Source organism: Meleagris gallopavo, chromosome 2, assembly GCF_905368555.1.
Source record: "Meleagris gallopavo chromosome 2, MGAL_WU_HG_1.1, whole genome shotgun sequence".
Taxonomy (NCBI): Eukaryota; Metazoa; Chordata; class Aves; order Galliformes; family Phasianidae; genus Meleagris; species Meleagris gallopavo.
Genome location: NC_139405.1, coordinates 9,473,122 through 9,489,091, shown reverse-complemented (window position 1 = coordinate 9,489,091; position 15,970 = coordinate 9,473,122). Strand labels below are relative to the sequence as shown.

The following is a 15,970-nucleotide window of genomic DNA, read 5'->3' as shown; positions in this document are numbered from 1 at the left end:
AAAGGAATTTATAGGATGTAGGAATACACTTAGGACTGCCGCCAAGCAGTGTGTCTCAGAGGATATGCTGCATGCCATTCCCACCGCTTTTGGGCTTCTTTAGATTCTGTTTCACCTTCCCAAAATGAACAGCATTCCCTCTTCCCATATAATACATAGGATCATAGAATATCCTGAGTTGGATCACGGAGTCCAACTCTGGGCTCCACGTAACATCGCCCACAGCTCTGATAGCGTGTTTCTTGGTGAGTCCTTCCAACCTATGCCCAATGTCACTGCTGCATTTCCTGGTACGAGAAGGATAACCTGGAATTGTTGTGTATGCAAATGAATCTTATCTTCCTGTAAAAATGGCTGCATCTGAAACCACAGTAAGCCATGGGAAACTAGACTATCAACTTTTATATGTACATAGAGGTTTAACTGCGTCTGGCAGAAGAAGTGCATTTGTGTGTGTATACACATGGTATCTGTATGAAACGCCTGTGTCGTATTGTTTGGTTTTGGCCTTGAACTTGAATTCAACCTGGTTGTGTTTGCTAAGGGCAGGGCAAAAGCTGCCCTATAAAGCAGCACTGGGATAACAGCAGCCCATCTGTCGCTTTCTTGGATTTGGCTGAAGGGTTCCACTGGAGGCACTGCAGGTAAAACATCACTTTGCTATTTTACTTAGTATGAGATAAAGCAGGCAAAATGCAAGGAGTAGTGCTGGAAAAGTACCACAGTGACACTGAGAGGGATTCGTCTTGGGGAGACAGAATAAATTAGAGTCCCCATCTTTAATGTTGCATGGAGGGAAAGAAAAAAAAATATGAATTTGCCATCCTACAAAATGCCTAACAGTAAAACAGCAAGTTGTCAGAAGTAATCGGATCAGGTGGGAGCAGAGATCCTCAGAGGAGGAAGACTCTATGGTTACTGTACGCTGCTGCTAAATGAGGCAGAAAAAAAGGTAACTGGAATGTCCTTATGCTATGTAGGAAAATAAATAGCCAGAAAGAAGTACTTCATAGACTAGTTGGAACAGAGGGTTGTATCAGATACTACAGGGAAAGCAATCTATAGAAGGGTTGCCAAAGTGCCTAGCTTTGGACTTGAATTTTCTGGGGGGAGGTGAGGTGGTGCTCATGGCTTTTGTATGCCATATGCTGTCTGTCTGTTGGAGGGCTTGGGACACCCAAGTTCAGGTCCCTTCTCCTCCTTGTACAGTTGGCTGTCACTGAGGGCAGTCTGCCAAGAACCATCATGCTCTCATTTGTTGTTCTCTGAGTGCAAGGAGAGCTAATGAACCCCCACTTTCCTTCATTATAAGGACATTTTGGAACTGATTCCTTGCAGTTTTTACAGTACTCCAAATACATGAGTGACAGGTTCTTACAGGAAAAGAGAGTTTGCATTACTGTAGCATGTATCGGATACTGTGTGTGAGATTAAATTACACACTGACATTTTGGAGTGCTTGAGAGGGAACGGAAGAATGGCTGATGGCCTTTTGGCCTTCCTGGGATTCTTCTTATTTCTTGATGCAAGTACAGCAATCTTAAAGTACAGAAACCCAGCTGAGCCAACATGTATCAGAAATGTTCTGAAAAAAGTGGATGGAGAGGAGAAGGTGGATAGCTCAGTGATGAAGCTAATTGCTTATTTCCACTTCCTACTCAGTGAAAACTATCAGAAGCCACTGAAGGAAATAATGTGTGTACTCTGACATAAATCTTTGTGCAAAGTGTAATTAGCTGTCAGTAGCATTTGCCACCACTGAGTATCTGATTATAACAGCGGTTTGACATCTTTTGTGAATGAATGCAGGAGAGTGAAGAGACTTACCCTTTGCTGGTGGTTTTTAAGTTGTTTAATGCAGAAAACAGTGGGCGCTTGGCGTTACCCAGTTAGTTTCCACCCTCCACATGTCTCATGACTGGGAACAGTCCAAAGGCCAAGCATTGCATTACAGTTTTGTCCCTTTGTAGCCTTTCTGCCTCAAAGTTCAGTAACTGTAAGGTTCTCCCCAACCAGGCAGGCAACATTCTGTTTTAAAAGCTGTTGTGATCTCCGCCGTCGCTGTTGCACCTTCTGGGAGCCAAGTGAAAAGGATATATGGCCGGGGCTGCTCTGAAAGGGGTGGCCAACTGGGGGCACAGTGCTAGCTGGGGAGTGCTGACCCCATCAGAGACAGAGCTTGTGTTTCTATGCACATGCACACTCAGATACAACGCCAACAAAGTGATTCTTGGAAGGCCAGAAGTAGTTAAACGTATTATTTTCTTCAATCTGGTTGCCAAATTATTTCGGATATGTTAAGCAACGTAATTAAACGCACACAGACATACGCTAAAAGCTCGTGTTCTTTGTCAGGAGAGAGGGAGCGCGTGTCAGCTCCAGCCTTCAAGCTCTGTTAGTTTTAATTTGAGTTTTGGAATTAGTAATCAGTTTTGCTGGAACACTGTTGCAAGAAATAGATCTTCGCATGCATGGGGCTTGGGCACGGTTTCAAATGAGTATTTGTTAAGAAGAAGCCATTCCCTTGTCATGTTATGGTACATTACATGAGATTTATTTCCATTGTATTAAAAACTGCAAGCCCAAGGGGAATGTTCTCTCATCTTGTTGGCTAAGGGTGATTTCTGAATTGTATAGGACTTCTTTTTTTTCTTCTTTTTTTCTTTTTTTTGGTGGGGTTTTTAATTAAGATAATAGAACACAAAATCTCCTTGTTTTTTTCTGTGCTGTAGTTACAATGCGAGATGGCCAAGGGACTTGAAGCACCAAGATGCGTGGTAGCACTAAATGTGGGGCGAGGTGCCTGGGTCATACCTCCATTGGGGCTGTTCTGGGCTCAAGAAATCCAAGACTTAGCTTTTATTGGAGCCTTCTGCTCCCATTGTACTGCACCAGCAACACACCAGATCCAGCAATCTATTTGCTTGATAGGAAAGACTTTTTACCTACTAAAAGAAATTTTTAAAGCAATGGCAATCCAGTGACTTGAAAGTGAAGCTAAACAGCAGGCTAGATATTAGCACAGCAAAGTTAATTAAAGGAGGAGGATGCCTCACCCAGGGCATGTGGTAGATTTTCCAGTGCTAACTGCTAAATCTGGCTGTTGTAGAATTTCACCATATATGTGAAATGCCCACTTCTCCTAAGTGAATTGTACCTTGCCTTGTGAATTGTATAAATTAAAGCATTTAAAAAAAGAAGGGTTCATACTTCAGGACACCACTTCAGATTGGATAGCTAATGGCTGTCTGTGTCTCTCCTCCTTCACAGGAAAGGGGCACAATGCTCAACCTCAGCTCGGCTCTGAGGTTGGAGCAAGGCATGCAAACAGCAGGGACAACAGGAGGCCTCCAGAACCTGAGGAAATTTAATAATCAGGACTTCGAGCACCTGCGATCCCTGTGTCTGAGCCAAGGTCTGTTGTTTGAGGATGACACCTTCCCTGCCGATATCAGCTCCATTGGTCCTAACCTGCTCCCAAAGGATGAGCTGCAGCAAATAGTGTGGAAGAGGCCAAAGGTGAGTTTTGCTAACCAAAGTGTTTTGTGTTACTGTTGCTGATGCCTTCATTTTGGGGGGAAAGAGGTCTGTGCTAAGCAGGGAAATGTAACCCAAGGGGAGCACTGGGCATGCAACACTGAAAGAAGGCATCCTTTGTTGTAGGACATGTGGGAGGAAGTTGACCTATTGACAGCATTTTCTTCTGCATGTCTAGTGTGTGAACTGCCTTTTGCAGACCAGGGCAGCAAGGAGAGGGATGCTGTAAACACCTGAGCAAACAGGGAGGCTTGCAGTCAACCCATGGAAGAGACCAATTGTTCAGCTCCCACCCAAGCAATCAGGGCATGCATAGAACAACTCCTTTCTTGAGGCTCTTCTGTCTTCTACAGGTCCTGGGGCTCACCAGCTGCCCCTTCAAGTCTGCTCCTGCTCTTGCCTTACTTCCAAAAACCTTCCTCAGTTTAATCTGCACTTAACTAAGTACCGGCGTCAAATTGGTTGAGATTTTCTTTCCTGTCTACACATTTAATATGTGTAGGTTCTGACCTTCCAGTATGACAAGCTCACATGGCTTCACGCATAGTCACAGCTCTGTACGGGTTACAAAGCCAGAAAATCTCAGTCTCTCTCTTTATAAGAGTGACATCCAGCTCTGTGGATTAGCATTTGTAACACTAATGTTGTCACTGTGTATGCTTCTGTCTGTGAACCTTACTAGAACTACTGCTCCCATTCAATCTGCTTCTACACAGCTCCCAAATTCTACTAAAGATCTCTCACTTCTGTAATCTAAGCCACTGATTCAGCAGTACCTCTTTGAAAGGTTCCCCATTCAGATTTAACAGGCTACTCCCCTGATGCTAAAATAATAATAATTCTGGAAATGTATCTGTAACAAAAATGGCATTTGGGCCTATTAGTTTCTTAGCTTCCATCTTCTGAGTCATATAGCGTTTTGTTACTTATGTAGCAGATAGCTCTGATGTAGCAGTTGAGCAACACCACTCTGACTATTTTACCCTGTACACTGCTGAGAAAATGGACAATTATGTTCAGAGCTCGAAGTCTTCATATCTGGGGGTAATGTATAAAGCGGGAAGAAAACAGACTGATTTCCATACAGCAGGAGTCAGTGGTAACAGTCAGTACCAACTTGTTTTGACCTGAAAAGTGAGCTGATTTGGGATGGGAGTTCCTGGAGGGGTAGGTCAGTCATCTGAAATGTCCCTTATCCTAACTGTGCAGTAGTTGTGGCTTTCCATTAGATGGGAATTGCTCCAGACCTGTTTTCAACACCAAGCCCTTGTAGAGATTTTTGCACGTGGTGCTTCAAGCATTAATCATCCCTTAGTGAAGACTTGGGGAACATCATGCTACTGCATGATGTAAAGTAAAATTTCAGTAAGATACAGTAAAATTTCAGACAATGCTTGTCTTATGGGACTCACTACTTATTTAAATCATAGAAGTTTCACTATTAGATACAGTTAGTTTGCAGAAGGGCTTTCTCACATTTGACCTCTCCTCCTCCTCTGCCCTTTGCAAAGCAGGTGCAGATATTTCAGGAACAGAATGCTTATCCTAATTCTACACTCCTTTGGGTGATGCTTTGTTTATTGTCACTTTCTTTAATTCCCGGAGATTTCCCAGAAACAGCATCAATATTAAAGAAATCTGAACAAGAAACTGAATAAACAGAACCGAGCCCTTAAAAGAAAGTCTTATGGAATTAGGATCTTTGCACACAACTAAGCTGAGCTGCAGTTCTTGCTGCATCAGTCTTGGCTTATCTGTAGCCAGAGGGGAGAAACAGACAACTTCTATTCAGACAATAAAGCAGATGGTAGCTTGGAGTTAACCTAAAAACTTAGCTTTAATGGCATGGGGGAGGAATGCAGGAACACCTATCAAATAGAAAGAAATAAAAATAGAGAAAACAAATGTAGATAGTCACGTAAGCTGCCTTAAGCAAACTATGGAAATGTGAGGTTCCCTTATATCCTGTTCAGTATTTCTCCTTTCAAAGTCTTGAGGTTCGTACCCTATTTATCTCCTTTGTTTGCAGTTGCCATTGTGTTTTAGACTGAACCACACAAAGGAGTTGCAGGTGCAATGTGAATGGGTTTCTGCTTCCAGTGATGGCTGTTCTCCAGCAGGGTTTTCCTCTCACACTCGTGGGCTCCCATCTATGCAGTCTGAGCACCTCTATCCCTGTTGTGACAGAGAGCTGGGGCAGTTTTTTGAAGGCACTGAAGTATGAACAGGAATTGAATTATCCTGCTGCAAAGCAAGGAATTGAGTTCTGGTGGCGCAGGAAAAACCCCTTAAGATCAGCCTGTTTTTTCACATCTAACTGTTGATAAAGCCTCCAGCCAAGAAAGTCCTTTGACTCCCAGTGGATGGAAAATATATGGATGTATGCAGGAGGAGCAGCGGAGCTTGCTTTTCACCACCCTGTCAGACAGCACTGCAACAGGCAGACCTTTGGTCTGAGCCAGCGCTGTTCATTCCATGATCTTCCTTCCCTTGTTAGTCTGACTGGTTCATTTCTGTGCTGGCTACCCTGTGGAGGTTTCCTGTGGATTTGGGTGTGCAACATCAGTGTATGCCTGATTCATCCTCAGCACAGAGCTAGGGAATTCCCTCAGCATGGAGAACAGCGGTAGCAGCTTTGCCTCTTAATCCAGAGCAATGCTGTAACAGGCACAGCAGTGTTGCTGAATTAAGATTTATCTAGCTGAGAGGAGAGTTTAGCTTCCAAACAACACCAGTTTTTTATTATTCTTCGCTTCCTCAACACTAATAAGCCAAAAATAAAAATATATCTTCTTCAGAGTTAAAGTTACAGCAACAGCTCAAGCTGGGTGTTTCTGAGGAAGGACTGCAAGCAAAGAAATCCCTAGGCAGTTTTGCCCTTACACTCTACATTCCCAAGCCCTCACCTGGCAGTCCAATAGTACCAATAGCTGGAAGTCTTTCTGCTTTGGATTGGTTCCATTCATTGTCTCTAGGTGAGCTGTTTTCTCCTGTCTGCAGGGCTGTATGACTGCTGATGGCTGTGGTATGTCAATACAGTCTTTCTTAATTTCTTATTTTCCAGTTGGAGCTGTCTCTGTAGCCCTCCTTACTTGTAGATGTGTAAAAGTTCATCAGTCTTAGTTCTTAGACTTCTGCTTATTCAGCTACTAGTGCTAAGCAGATTCTATACAACATCCCATTATACAGGTAGTGTACTAAACACTGAAATGGAAGAATCCGGGGGAAAATGCTACAAAGCCTCATAATAGTTTCTTGTGAAACACAGCAAACTTTCTAGAAATGTAAATCTAGCTTCTGTGTTTATCATGTAATTTGAGTGCTAGTGCATTGTAAAGTTTGCATATTAATGTGCAAAGTAACTAGGCACATAGCTATGCTTTGCAATAACAGACAGTAGATCCTGATGCTTTATGTCCACTGTATTTCCTTGGAAGAATGAGGAGCTAATTGGAAACTTCCTTTCCTCTCTTTCCTTCTGCTGGAAAAGGGCTAGGTTTCTGAAGTGCTGCTCCCATCACAAATCTAGAGTAGACTAGAATAGAATAGTTGAGTTGGAAGGGACATACAGCTGCCTGACCACCTCAGGGCTAATCAAAAGTTAAAGCATGTTAATGAGGACATTATCCAAATGCCTCTTGATCACTGACAGCCATGGGGAATTCACCACCTCACTAGGAATCCAATTCCATGAAAACTGTATGGTTTGGCACTTGGGCACAGAGCCCTCTGAAAGGTGTTTGTAGCATTAGACAAACCCAAATGAGAAGCCAATAAGGGACTCAGAAAGGGGCAAGGAACTTGTGGCTGGCAGAGGCTGGGTCCTCACACTTCTCTTGGCATTTTCTTTCTTTCAGGAGCTTCTGAGAAACCCCTTTTTGATAATGGATGGAGTTAGCAGATTTGATATTATTCAAGGAGAAATAGGTAAGGTCATTCCTGTTTTGGAAAAGATTGACAGGGAGCAACCTGTGCTTGCTTTGTGATATTCTGAGTTCTTGGTGGAAAGGCATGAATCATGGTAACCTCAGTAAACAGTGTAGTTCACTCCAGACTGCTGCAAGTCTGCATGCAATTCATTGGAGATATTTAACAGGATTCCCAAATGCAGGAGCTCTAATACCTGCTACTTTAGCATATATGGCACCCACTCTCTCTATATAAGGACAAGGTCTAAGTAAAAGCAGGTAGAAACTTTGAATACAAGGGTCAAATACAATTATTGGGTAAGTAGGTACAGCTCCCATATGTATTTCATCCTAACATCTCCATCTGGTCACTCTTACTGTTTTGTGATTTTTTTCTTTTCCTATGATACTTCTGTCCATCTTCTGCACTACTCAGACAGATGTGTGTCTGCATCTCATATCAGTTCCATCTTTTCCTTCCAGCTCATAATCATCTTTGTCTTGAGAGCAGCTCCCATACTGTAAGAGCTGTCTTCCTGTTTCTCACCTCACTGGGAGGTGTGAAGGTTTTCTATGCTACTTTCTAGACTGCAGATCTCAACATGACCACAAAAGATAAGTATGAAAATAGCCAAGGATTGTTAAGTGGCATCAGGACTCCCATGGGGCATTACTGGTGAATGCTAGGTTGCTTTTCAATTTTTTTGAAGAACAGAAGGAAGACAGAAGAATGCTGGCTTCTTTTAATAAGCTGCTTCTTAGATGTCTAAGTCTGTTCTTCTGAGGAGCCAGTTATTGTCCGCAACAGTGAATAACTTACTGAATGTACTGGATTTCTCCCTTCCTCGAGGTGACTGCTGGATGCTGGCTGCCCTGGGCTCCCTGACAATGCAGAAGCGATTTCTGGAAAATGTTTTACCAAAGGACCAAGGATTCCAGAGTGATTATGCTGGGATTTTCCATTTTCGGGTAAGTAATCTGCCGTATTTGTACTGCTCAAGCTTGGCTGGTTGGATTATTTAGGGATCCGAACATCTCAACATCCTTAAATGCTTTGGTTCTGAGAACTAATTAAGAACTCTGCAGTAAATCCCAAATTTTTGAATGGTTCCTCCTTTTCCAGGTGGTACAATCAAACTCCAGGGAATTTGAAGCCTTTTTCTGAAAGTTATGACTTTTACCCACTCCAGAGGTACAGATACCAGTTGTTTGGATGGATCTGTGTACACAGATAGTCTAGATGACATTCTGGTTTCTGCTTTGATTTGTTGTGGTTGTCAGTGCTCTTATGTTTTTTTTATCTACTTGGACTCATTTTCTGTTTTCCAGTATGCTTCAACTTTCCCTATTAGCTGGGTAGCATTTACTTGAAATTGCAAATCCTGGGAGACAGGTCAGAGGAACAGATTCAGAGAGAGGAGCAAAGTCCTGTAGTAAATTTCACTTCCTACCAACCCTTGATATTCTCTGAATCTCTCAGGTAAGAGACAGGGAGATGAGAGTGACTGTCAGGCCCTGCTCGCTTGCATCTGAGTCAATCAAATATCTTATGGGATTAGAAACATTTGCCATACCATTAAGCTCTGAAAGCTAAATGGGAGGTAGAGAGAATCAGTATATTACTTGGCCACTCATCATTTTCCTTTTTTCAGAAGTCTGTTTTGTTATACACAGAGAGCTCTGGCAGTGGCACTTCTTTTACCCCTTGGAGCTCTCACGGATCAGCACCAGGAAGATTATCTCATAGGCAGGATAAATTTCTGTTCCTTTGCTCCTCTGAATATCAGATGTTTCTGCCTTGGCCCTTTTCCAACATGCAGAGGTGCACTACGTGAGGCAACCTAGCTGAAGGGATTCTAGACCACTTAAAAAGATGCAAGCTAAATTTTCTCTCATGAGAGCTCTGAAAGGATTAGTTAGGAACAATCCTTAAATCTTAAGCAATATAAATACCTTATGGTATTTGAAAATGTTTTTCCTGACATCTCATCTGCAAATCAATGCAACTGTTTCTGGCTTTCCTCAAGTAATGAACCCCTGAGAAAGCTACTCGGAATGGAAATGACTTCTCAGCAATGTCTTTCAATTACTCCATCAAAGACGTTTTACTGCCATCCACAGGCAAAGCCACCAGTCCTCAGTTCAGTGAAGAATCTCAAGACAAATCATATAAGCTCCAATTTTTATATTAGCATGCTGCCTCTCAGCAGTACGAGGGGTTGCTCCAGGCTTCCTCCACAGTGCTAACTGCTCATCAGCAAGAATTAAGGGTGTTAAGCATTTCATCAGCAGTAGTTAAGATGAATAGCATTTCTGTCTAGAGAATACTTACAATGACTTTATTTCACCAGGAATGTTTAAAGAGCTATGTAAACTGTGCAACTGGGACGTCAGGCTCCACGTAACCTCCAAAAACTTAAAGGACCTACCTGGATTAAGTTAGTTTTGTGTTTTTACAGGAATCCCTTTTTCTGCTACATAAACTGATACCTCTGAGGCAGGATCTGCCACATGTGAGCAAGGAGTAGCTCAGCCTGGGAAAAGAAACAGAAATGTTCCTCAGGGACTACAAGGGCTTATGGCAAAAGGGAATCTGATCTGATCTGGTCTTGTCCTTTTCTAAAAGAACAGCTCACTTTGAGGTTTTTCATTGGCCAAAGCTGGTGAAATAAAATGGTAGACTAAATCTATTGCTGGCATACTTCCACTGGAGGCCTTAGCATTACTGCAAATAAGAACTTGGCCTCTTATGACTGTGAATCATGCTAAGGTACATTAATCTGCTAATGACTCTGGAAATGGCTTCTTTAGGCCTTCCCCACGGACCTCCTTTCCAGCCTTCTCCATTAAAAGGTTCCATCAGCTGGAAACGTCTGCTCTGTCCACTACCTGCATCCTCCTCATCTATCGAGGAGACGGATAACACCTCAAAATGATCTTTAGTCACTATACTGGCCCTCTCCACAACAGCACATATCTGAGTCTTAATAGAGATATGGAGAAAGGAAAATGTAGGGACTTGATAGAGACTCTCTGGCCAAAGCTGTGTTGCAGGGGAAAATCCAAGTGTGAGGTTCACCAAACTGTCTGCTCGACTGTTTATCAAGTGAAGCTCTTGCTGTCACCCAATCATATTAGCGTATTTCCCATATTGAATCTTTCCTCCCACTGACTGCAGGACTGTTTGTTTCCAAATGATATCCTCTGCCATGGGAAATACAGTCATGTGTAGCTTGGTCCACAAGTTAGACCATTAGCCTGAAATAGTTTGGGAGAGAATTTGCACATACCCATGCTTTAGATTAATTCCTGTGCTGCTTCAAGAGACAGTTGCTTGGCATGAATATAAGCTCTTAAAAAAAAGGCTCATTCTTTTCTTCCTCTTTTTCTTTCTTTTTTTTTTTTTTCCCTTCAGTTCTGGCAATTTGGAGACTGGGTGGATGTAGTGATAGATGACCGGCTGCCTTTCCTAAATGGCAATTACCTGTCTGTACACCCTCGAACATCAAATGAATTCTGGCCATCCTTGCTGGAAAAAGCATATGCTAAGTAAGTCAGTTCTCCTACCCAGTGCTAAGTGCTTTATGGGGTGGCTTCACCCCCTGCTTTATAGAGATCGCAAAGGGAGGAACTGAGGCTCACAGCTGCATGTCCTGCGCTTTTGTAAGAAACTGGCTGTGTGCAAGCACAGGATCAATATAACCTGGAGATGTAGGTCTCATGCTGAGGACCTAAATGTATTCTGTCCAACTCTGGGATGTTAGTGCCTGAGAAGTAAAATGAAGAAGGTAATGATTAGCTACACAAAGGGGCTGGGCTTCCCTTCATTATTTTAAGCAAACTTCTTCACTTCTGCGTTCCTTTCTATATTTTTTTGTTTAAAACTGCAGACTGTGCAGGGATTACCTCTGTAGTCACCAAGAGACCATGCAGATGTTGGGTGGAGACAATGAGATCAGAAGGTTATCCTTTAGCATTTATAATGCTGCCTGTTATTAAATACTCTGAGAGAAATTCCCATGCTAGAGTGAAGTCTGAAGGGCTGGGGCATGGCAGACGTGCCCTGGAACAAACTGTTGTGAAGTACAAAATGGTAATGAAAGCTAATTATTTCAGCAAATCCGGTTGAGAATCAGCAAATGCTAACTCAAGAATAGGATTCTTTTTTTGTCCTGAGATATTTCAAAGGAGTTGACTCAGGAGCTGTTACCAGTTTGCTGCATAAGATTTTATTTACAAAGCAAAGCAAACTTCTACTAAATTAAATTTGCAGGAGATGCTCTTTATGAGATTCCCACTTGAGAAGCTTTTCCCCAGCGCCTGTGACTAATTCTTTTCATCCGTGGAGGACAGGGACAATTCTTCAAAATACAGTTAGCCACAGACTTCATTTGATTATATACATTAAATACAGTGTGCATAGTGAGGTTTAACAGCATGATCTACCTCTTCTAAATACAATGTGTTCCAGCTTATTTGCTGCCTCTATAAAAAGCATGATAAAGACAGAAGAACTGTGTTGACAACATCAAATTATTGCCCTCTTGCACTCTAGCAGAGGAATTTGGGAACAGTGCTGAAAATTTTTTTCTGTTTTGCATTGGAAATACAGAGAAATAACCTCTATTTTCCAATTGCAAAAGGAATTCTGGTTGTTTCTGTGAAGAGCCACGACAAAGTATTACGTAGGAATTAGCAGCTCGCCTTCATTTAGCTGAAGCATCCATTTAAGCTAGTCGTGTTTGGCTTCCTTCTGGTTCGGAAGAAAGAAACTGAATACTTCAGGATGAGACTCAACTCATCTCCCTAAAGTGTGTCTATTGGCACAAGATGCACCTTACGTATTTCCCACTATCCATAATGACTCTAGACAGGTGCTCCAGGTCTGGGTGAATACACTGAATGAAGTCCCCCTGCCTCATTCATCCTAGAGGACATGTGTTTGTCTGGGCATTTATTTCAGTCATGTTGCCTTTCATTACCTGACCTCATTACCTGGCCCTAACATCTCTGGCTCTCCCATTTTCACTGTCTCAGTGCCTGTGTTCATTTCAGAAGCCATCACTGTACGCTGTTTAATAAAAGCACGGTGTAAGGACTACTGAAATTTTTTTCTGTTCTCAGGCTGCAGGGCTCCTACCAGAACTTGCACGGGGGCTACATTTCTGATGCTTTAGTAGACTTCACAGGCGGAGTCCAAATGCAGTTCTCATTAAAGGACCCCCCTCCTTATCTGGAGGACATTCTGAAAGCTGCTAGCAAATCTCAGTGTCTGATGGGATGTAGCACCTCAGGCCGGGTGAGTCACAAGGCCAGAAGCACATCTTGGTTTGCTATGTTTGCATCAAGTTTATTCATTTGAGTGAAAAAAGGACATCCATAATCACTCTGTTTCATGGTCACAGCTCATGGATGCCTGGTGAGATCCTGGCAGCAGAAAGTAAATAAGGTTATGCGATGTGGAATGTAAAGGCTTTTGGGTAGATGTAGATGGTTTGAATGCGGATGTGAATAACAGTTGTGGATGGAGGGAAGATGCACATCCCTCTCCGAGGGGCCTTCTTCCCATTTTGACCTTGATAGAATCAATTACTCAGCTGTCTCTTAGCTGTATCTCCTGGCTAATTCCACTGTGACCGAATGCTATCTTCTTGCAGCAGGGCTGATTTTGGTCTTAAAGCTTTGCAACTGATTCTAGCAAAGCCAAAATGTTCCTGTCTTCTGTAAGGGGATACTGTTATCATATCATGATTTGCAGGCTACTGATATGAATGCTGGGAGGCTGGAAAATATTTTGTGATGTATTAAGTACTTTTATTAAAAGACTTGACAAGGGCTTATATAGCATGTCAAGGAAAACTGCAAGGCATGTTCCACTGCTTCTGTATTGTCTGGTTTGTCAGGGCAGAAAGTTTGGCTATTGCAAACTGGTGACAGACAAACCTCTCAGGTCAGGTGCATAACACTGGGCTGCAATGAGATGCTGAGGCTCTCATCCTCCAAGCAGCCCAATCCACATCATGATGTAGTTGCACCAACTCTGTACCATTAAAAATTTTCAACTGTGGGAAGACATGTACTTTTGTATATTTCCTGAACTGCTCATAGCTGCAGTCACGTTTCTCTGGAGCTGGTACATCTGAGATAATGCTGAAATTAAAACTGAGTCTCTTTCTCCCATGCCAGTTCTGGGGGTCAACGACCATTCCTTTGCAGTATGGCAAAGAGATATAACTTATATTTTCACTCTTTTCCAGATGAGAAACACAGTATTAAGGAATGGGATTGTGCAAGGTCATGCATACACTGTCACAGGAGCCGTGAAGGTAAGACTGTGGAGTTGTTCCTGTCTTGTGGTCTCATACTGGTTGTCCACCACAGGGATGTGGAAGGCAGCCATACTGCTGTTCCATTCAGAGTAATTGTAATTAACTCTCCACCATTAGGAGAGATTTCTGAAAGTATTTAGTTCAAATTTTGGGAGATACAGAGGTTCTAGCACAATGAGAAGAGGATATCAGAATCCTGTAATTTTTCCTGATGAGAAGTTTCTGACTGGCCCTCCCTGGGTTGGGACTGGAAGGATCCCAAATCCTGTTGGAGAAAGGAGCGGTCTCTTTTAGCTTCCTGCTGCTCATGATATGTGCAGAAAGGAGAAAATGTATGTCTCATTTACAGGAGAGCCAAAGCATCCCATGTGCTGCAGGGAAATGTTCAGGAGATTGCCCAGGCCATTGGATCTTTGCATATGGGAAGAGAGTGTCGTGGCATTTTATTTTTCCAGCACTGTCAGTGTATATAAGGAGAGCCAGAAGCAAAAGTGTACTTCTCCTGTCCACTTCTGCCATTTCATTTTCACTCTGAAGGTGTGTTTCTTCTGAGGAAAAGGAAGAGAGGAAAGCACCAGAAACTCCAGATATGGAAGCCATGATATTGTAGAAAGACAGGTTTTGTTTATCATCACTCTCCATGCTGACTGTCAACATTTGCACGATGCAGTCAAGTGGCCTCCTCTCCCAAAGTCTTTGCTAAGACACAGTGTTAGATGTGCAGAACTTGCATTGGACTTTCCCAGAGCTGTTGAAGTTGTGGCACGGCAGCAAGGCTGCCATATCTGTGTCAACTTTCTGCTATTTGCTATCCTTGGAAAAGCAAGGACATCTCCATCATCACTCCTTTACAAGCAGGAAAGGGAACTGTCTTTTTAGCTGCAGTTAAGCCAGGCTTCCATAGTACAGAAGATGTATTTTATCTCCCATATTATCACTGAATATCATGCATATGAAAAGCTGTGACTGAGATTTGGTTTGTTTTTTCCATCTTTACAGATACGATTCAAGAACCACTGGGAACATATCATCAGAGTCTGGAATCCATGGGGCCATGGGGAGTGGAAGGGGCCCTGGAGTGATGGGTATGGCCTCAAAACTTCTATCATCTCCTAAGGCAAATCACTCTTGTATAGACTTATTATAAAAGTACCTGTACCTGACACCCATTATAATGAAACAAACACTTCTAAATCAATTCACTGTAAGTCTTGATGCCAGTTGCAAAGAAATCCAACTGAGAAAACTCATGAAGCATTGCTTTCATATGTACTCATCGCTAAGCCTAGCTCAGGTATACCTTTTTGTCGATGTGGGCATTTTTCTCAGTTGGTAAGCTGCATAGATTATTGATTATGTTTATCTTGCATTCAACAGAAAGTACAATCCTCGCTTAATTATAAACATGCTGCTTAAAAACAATACATCCGACTGGCTAATGTGCCCTCTGCACACTGATGTGATATCAGCACTGAGAAGCATTAGGGGAGAGGCAGGATTTCCCATTCCAGGATGGGTAACCCTAAGCAGAGCAAAAGTGCCCTATTTGCTGGCCTTGGTTATGAAAATATTAACACAATTCTGTTCCCATGTGCAGTTACCTTACCCCTCTTGATCCCTCTCAATTTGATGAACTGGGTAGAGGAATAGACTGGAAAGATGGAAACTTGTACCTCTCACAGCTGTTTGTTCCTGTTTGCAGCTCTCCAGAATGGGACTACGTTGAGCCTGAAATTAAGGAAGAGCTTTACAGAAAGAAAAATGATGGAGAATTCTGGTATTTCCCAACTGATCCTTTTGTCTATCAGGCTTTCTCTTTGTGTTTGTTATAAAAGAAGAGTCATTTGGGCATTTGTTTTCTCTGTTCTTAGTAATGGTTCAAAGCACTCCTGTGTTAGTTGTGGGCAAACAGCAAATTGTTGCAATGGTATCAGAGGAAACAAGGCTTGAAGAAGTGAAACTGACCAATACTATGCCACAAGCTGATGGGAAGAAAAAGAAGTAGTAGTAGTGAAAATCCAACTTGGTGAGACCTAGTGATTTTGTCACTCTCTCCAAGTGACTAGCTTGAATTTCAGACTGCTCAGAGGAATAAGTAGCTGAGGTCCTAGGGCTCATGCACCTGACTGCTCTGCAAGGCTTTTCACGGCCTCTGGTTATTCTCAGATCCAGTTAGCCATGGGTTAGCCATTCTCT

At 42.6% G+C, this 15,970-nt stretch overlaps 1 protein-coding gene across 7 annotated transcripts in view; it reads left to right on the top strand.

The window, feature by feature from the left end:
* The first annotated feature begins 490 nt into the window (after positions 1 to 490).
* LOC100543660 (calpain-13) overlaps positions 491 to 15,970 on the top strand; it is a 35,510-nt gene continuing 20,030 nt past the window's right edge. For 5 of the 7 annotated variants that reach the window (XR_792379.4, XR_014881851.1, XM_010706521.4 and 2 more), the window contains exons 1-9: positions 491 to 644; positions 3,271 to 3,519; positions 7,395 to 7,464; positions 8,296 to 8,414; positions 10,861 to 10,994; positions 12,570 to 12,744; positions 13,703 to 13,771; positions 14,774 to 14,859; positions 15,477 to 15,551. Coding sequence is in view for 5 of the 7 variants with exons in the window: in XM_010706521.4 (XP_010704823.1) it covers positions 3,283 to 3,519; positions 7,395 to 7,464; positions 8,296 to 8,414; positions 10,861 to 10,994; positions 12,570 to 12,744; positions 13,703 to 13,771; positions 14,774 to 14,859; positions 15,477 to 15,551 (965 nt within the window). In the remaining 2 variants the exon portion in view is untranslated. Of the gene's footprint in view, positions 645 to 3,270; positions 3,520 to 7,394; positions 7,465 to 8,295; positions 8,415 to 10,860; positions 10,995 to 12,569; positions 12,745 to 13,702; positions 13,772 to 14,773; positions 14,860 to 15,476; positions 15,552 to 15,970 lie in introns of those variants that run through there. The other 2 variants (XM_010706520.4, XM_085218866.1) reach the window with 2 other exon arrangements.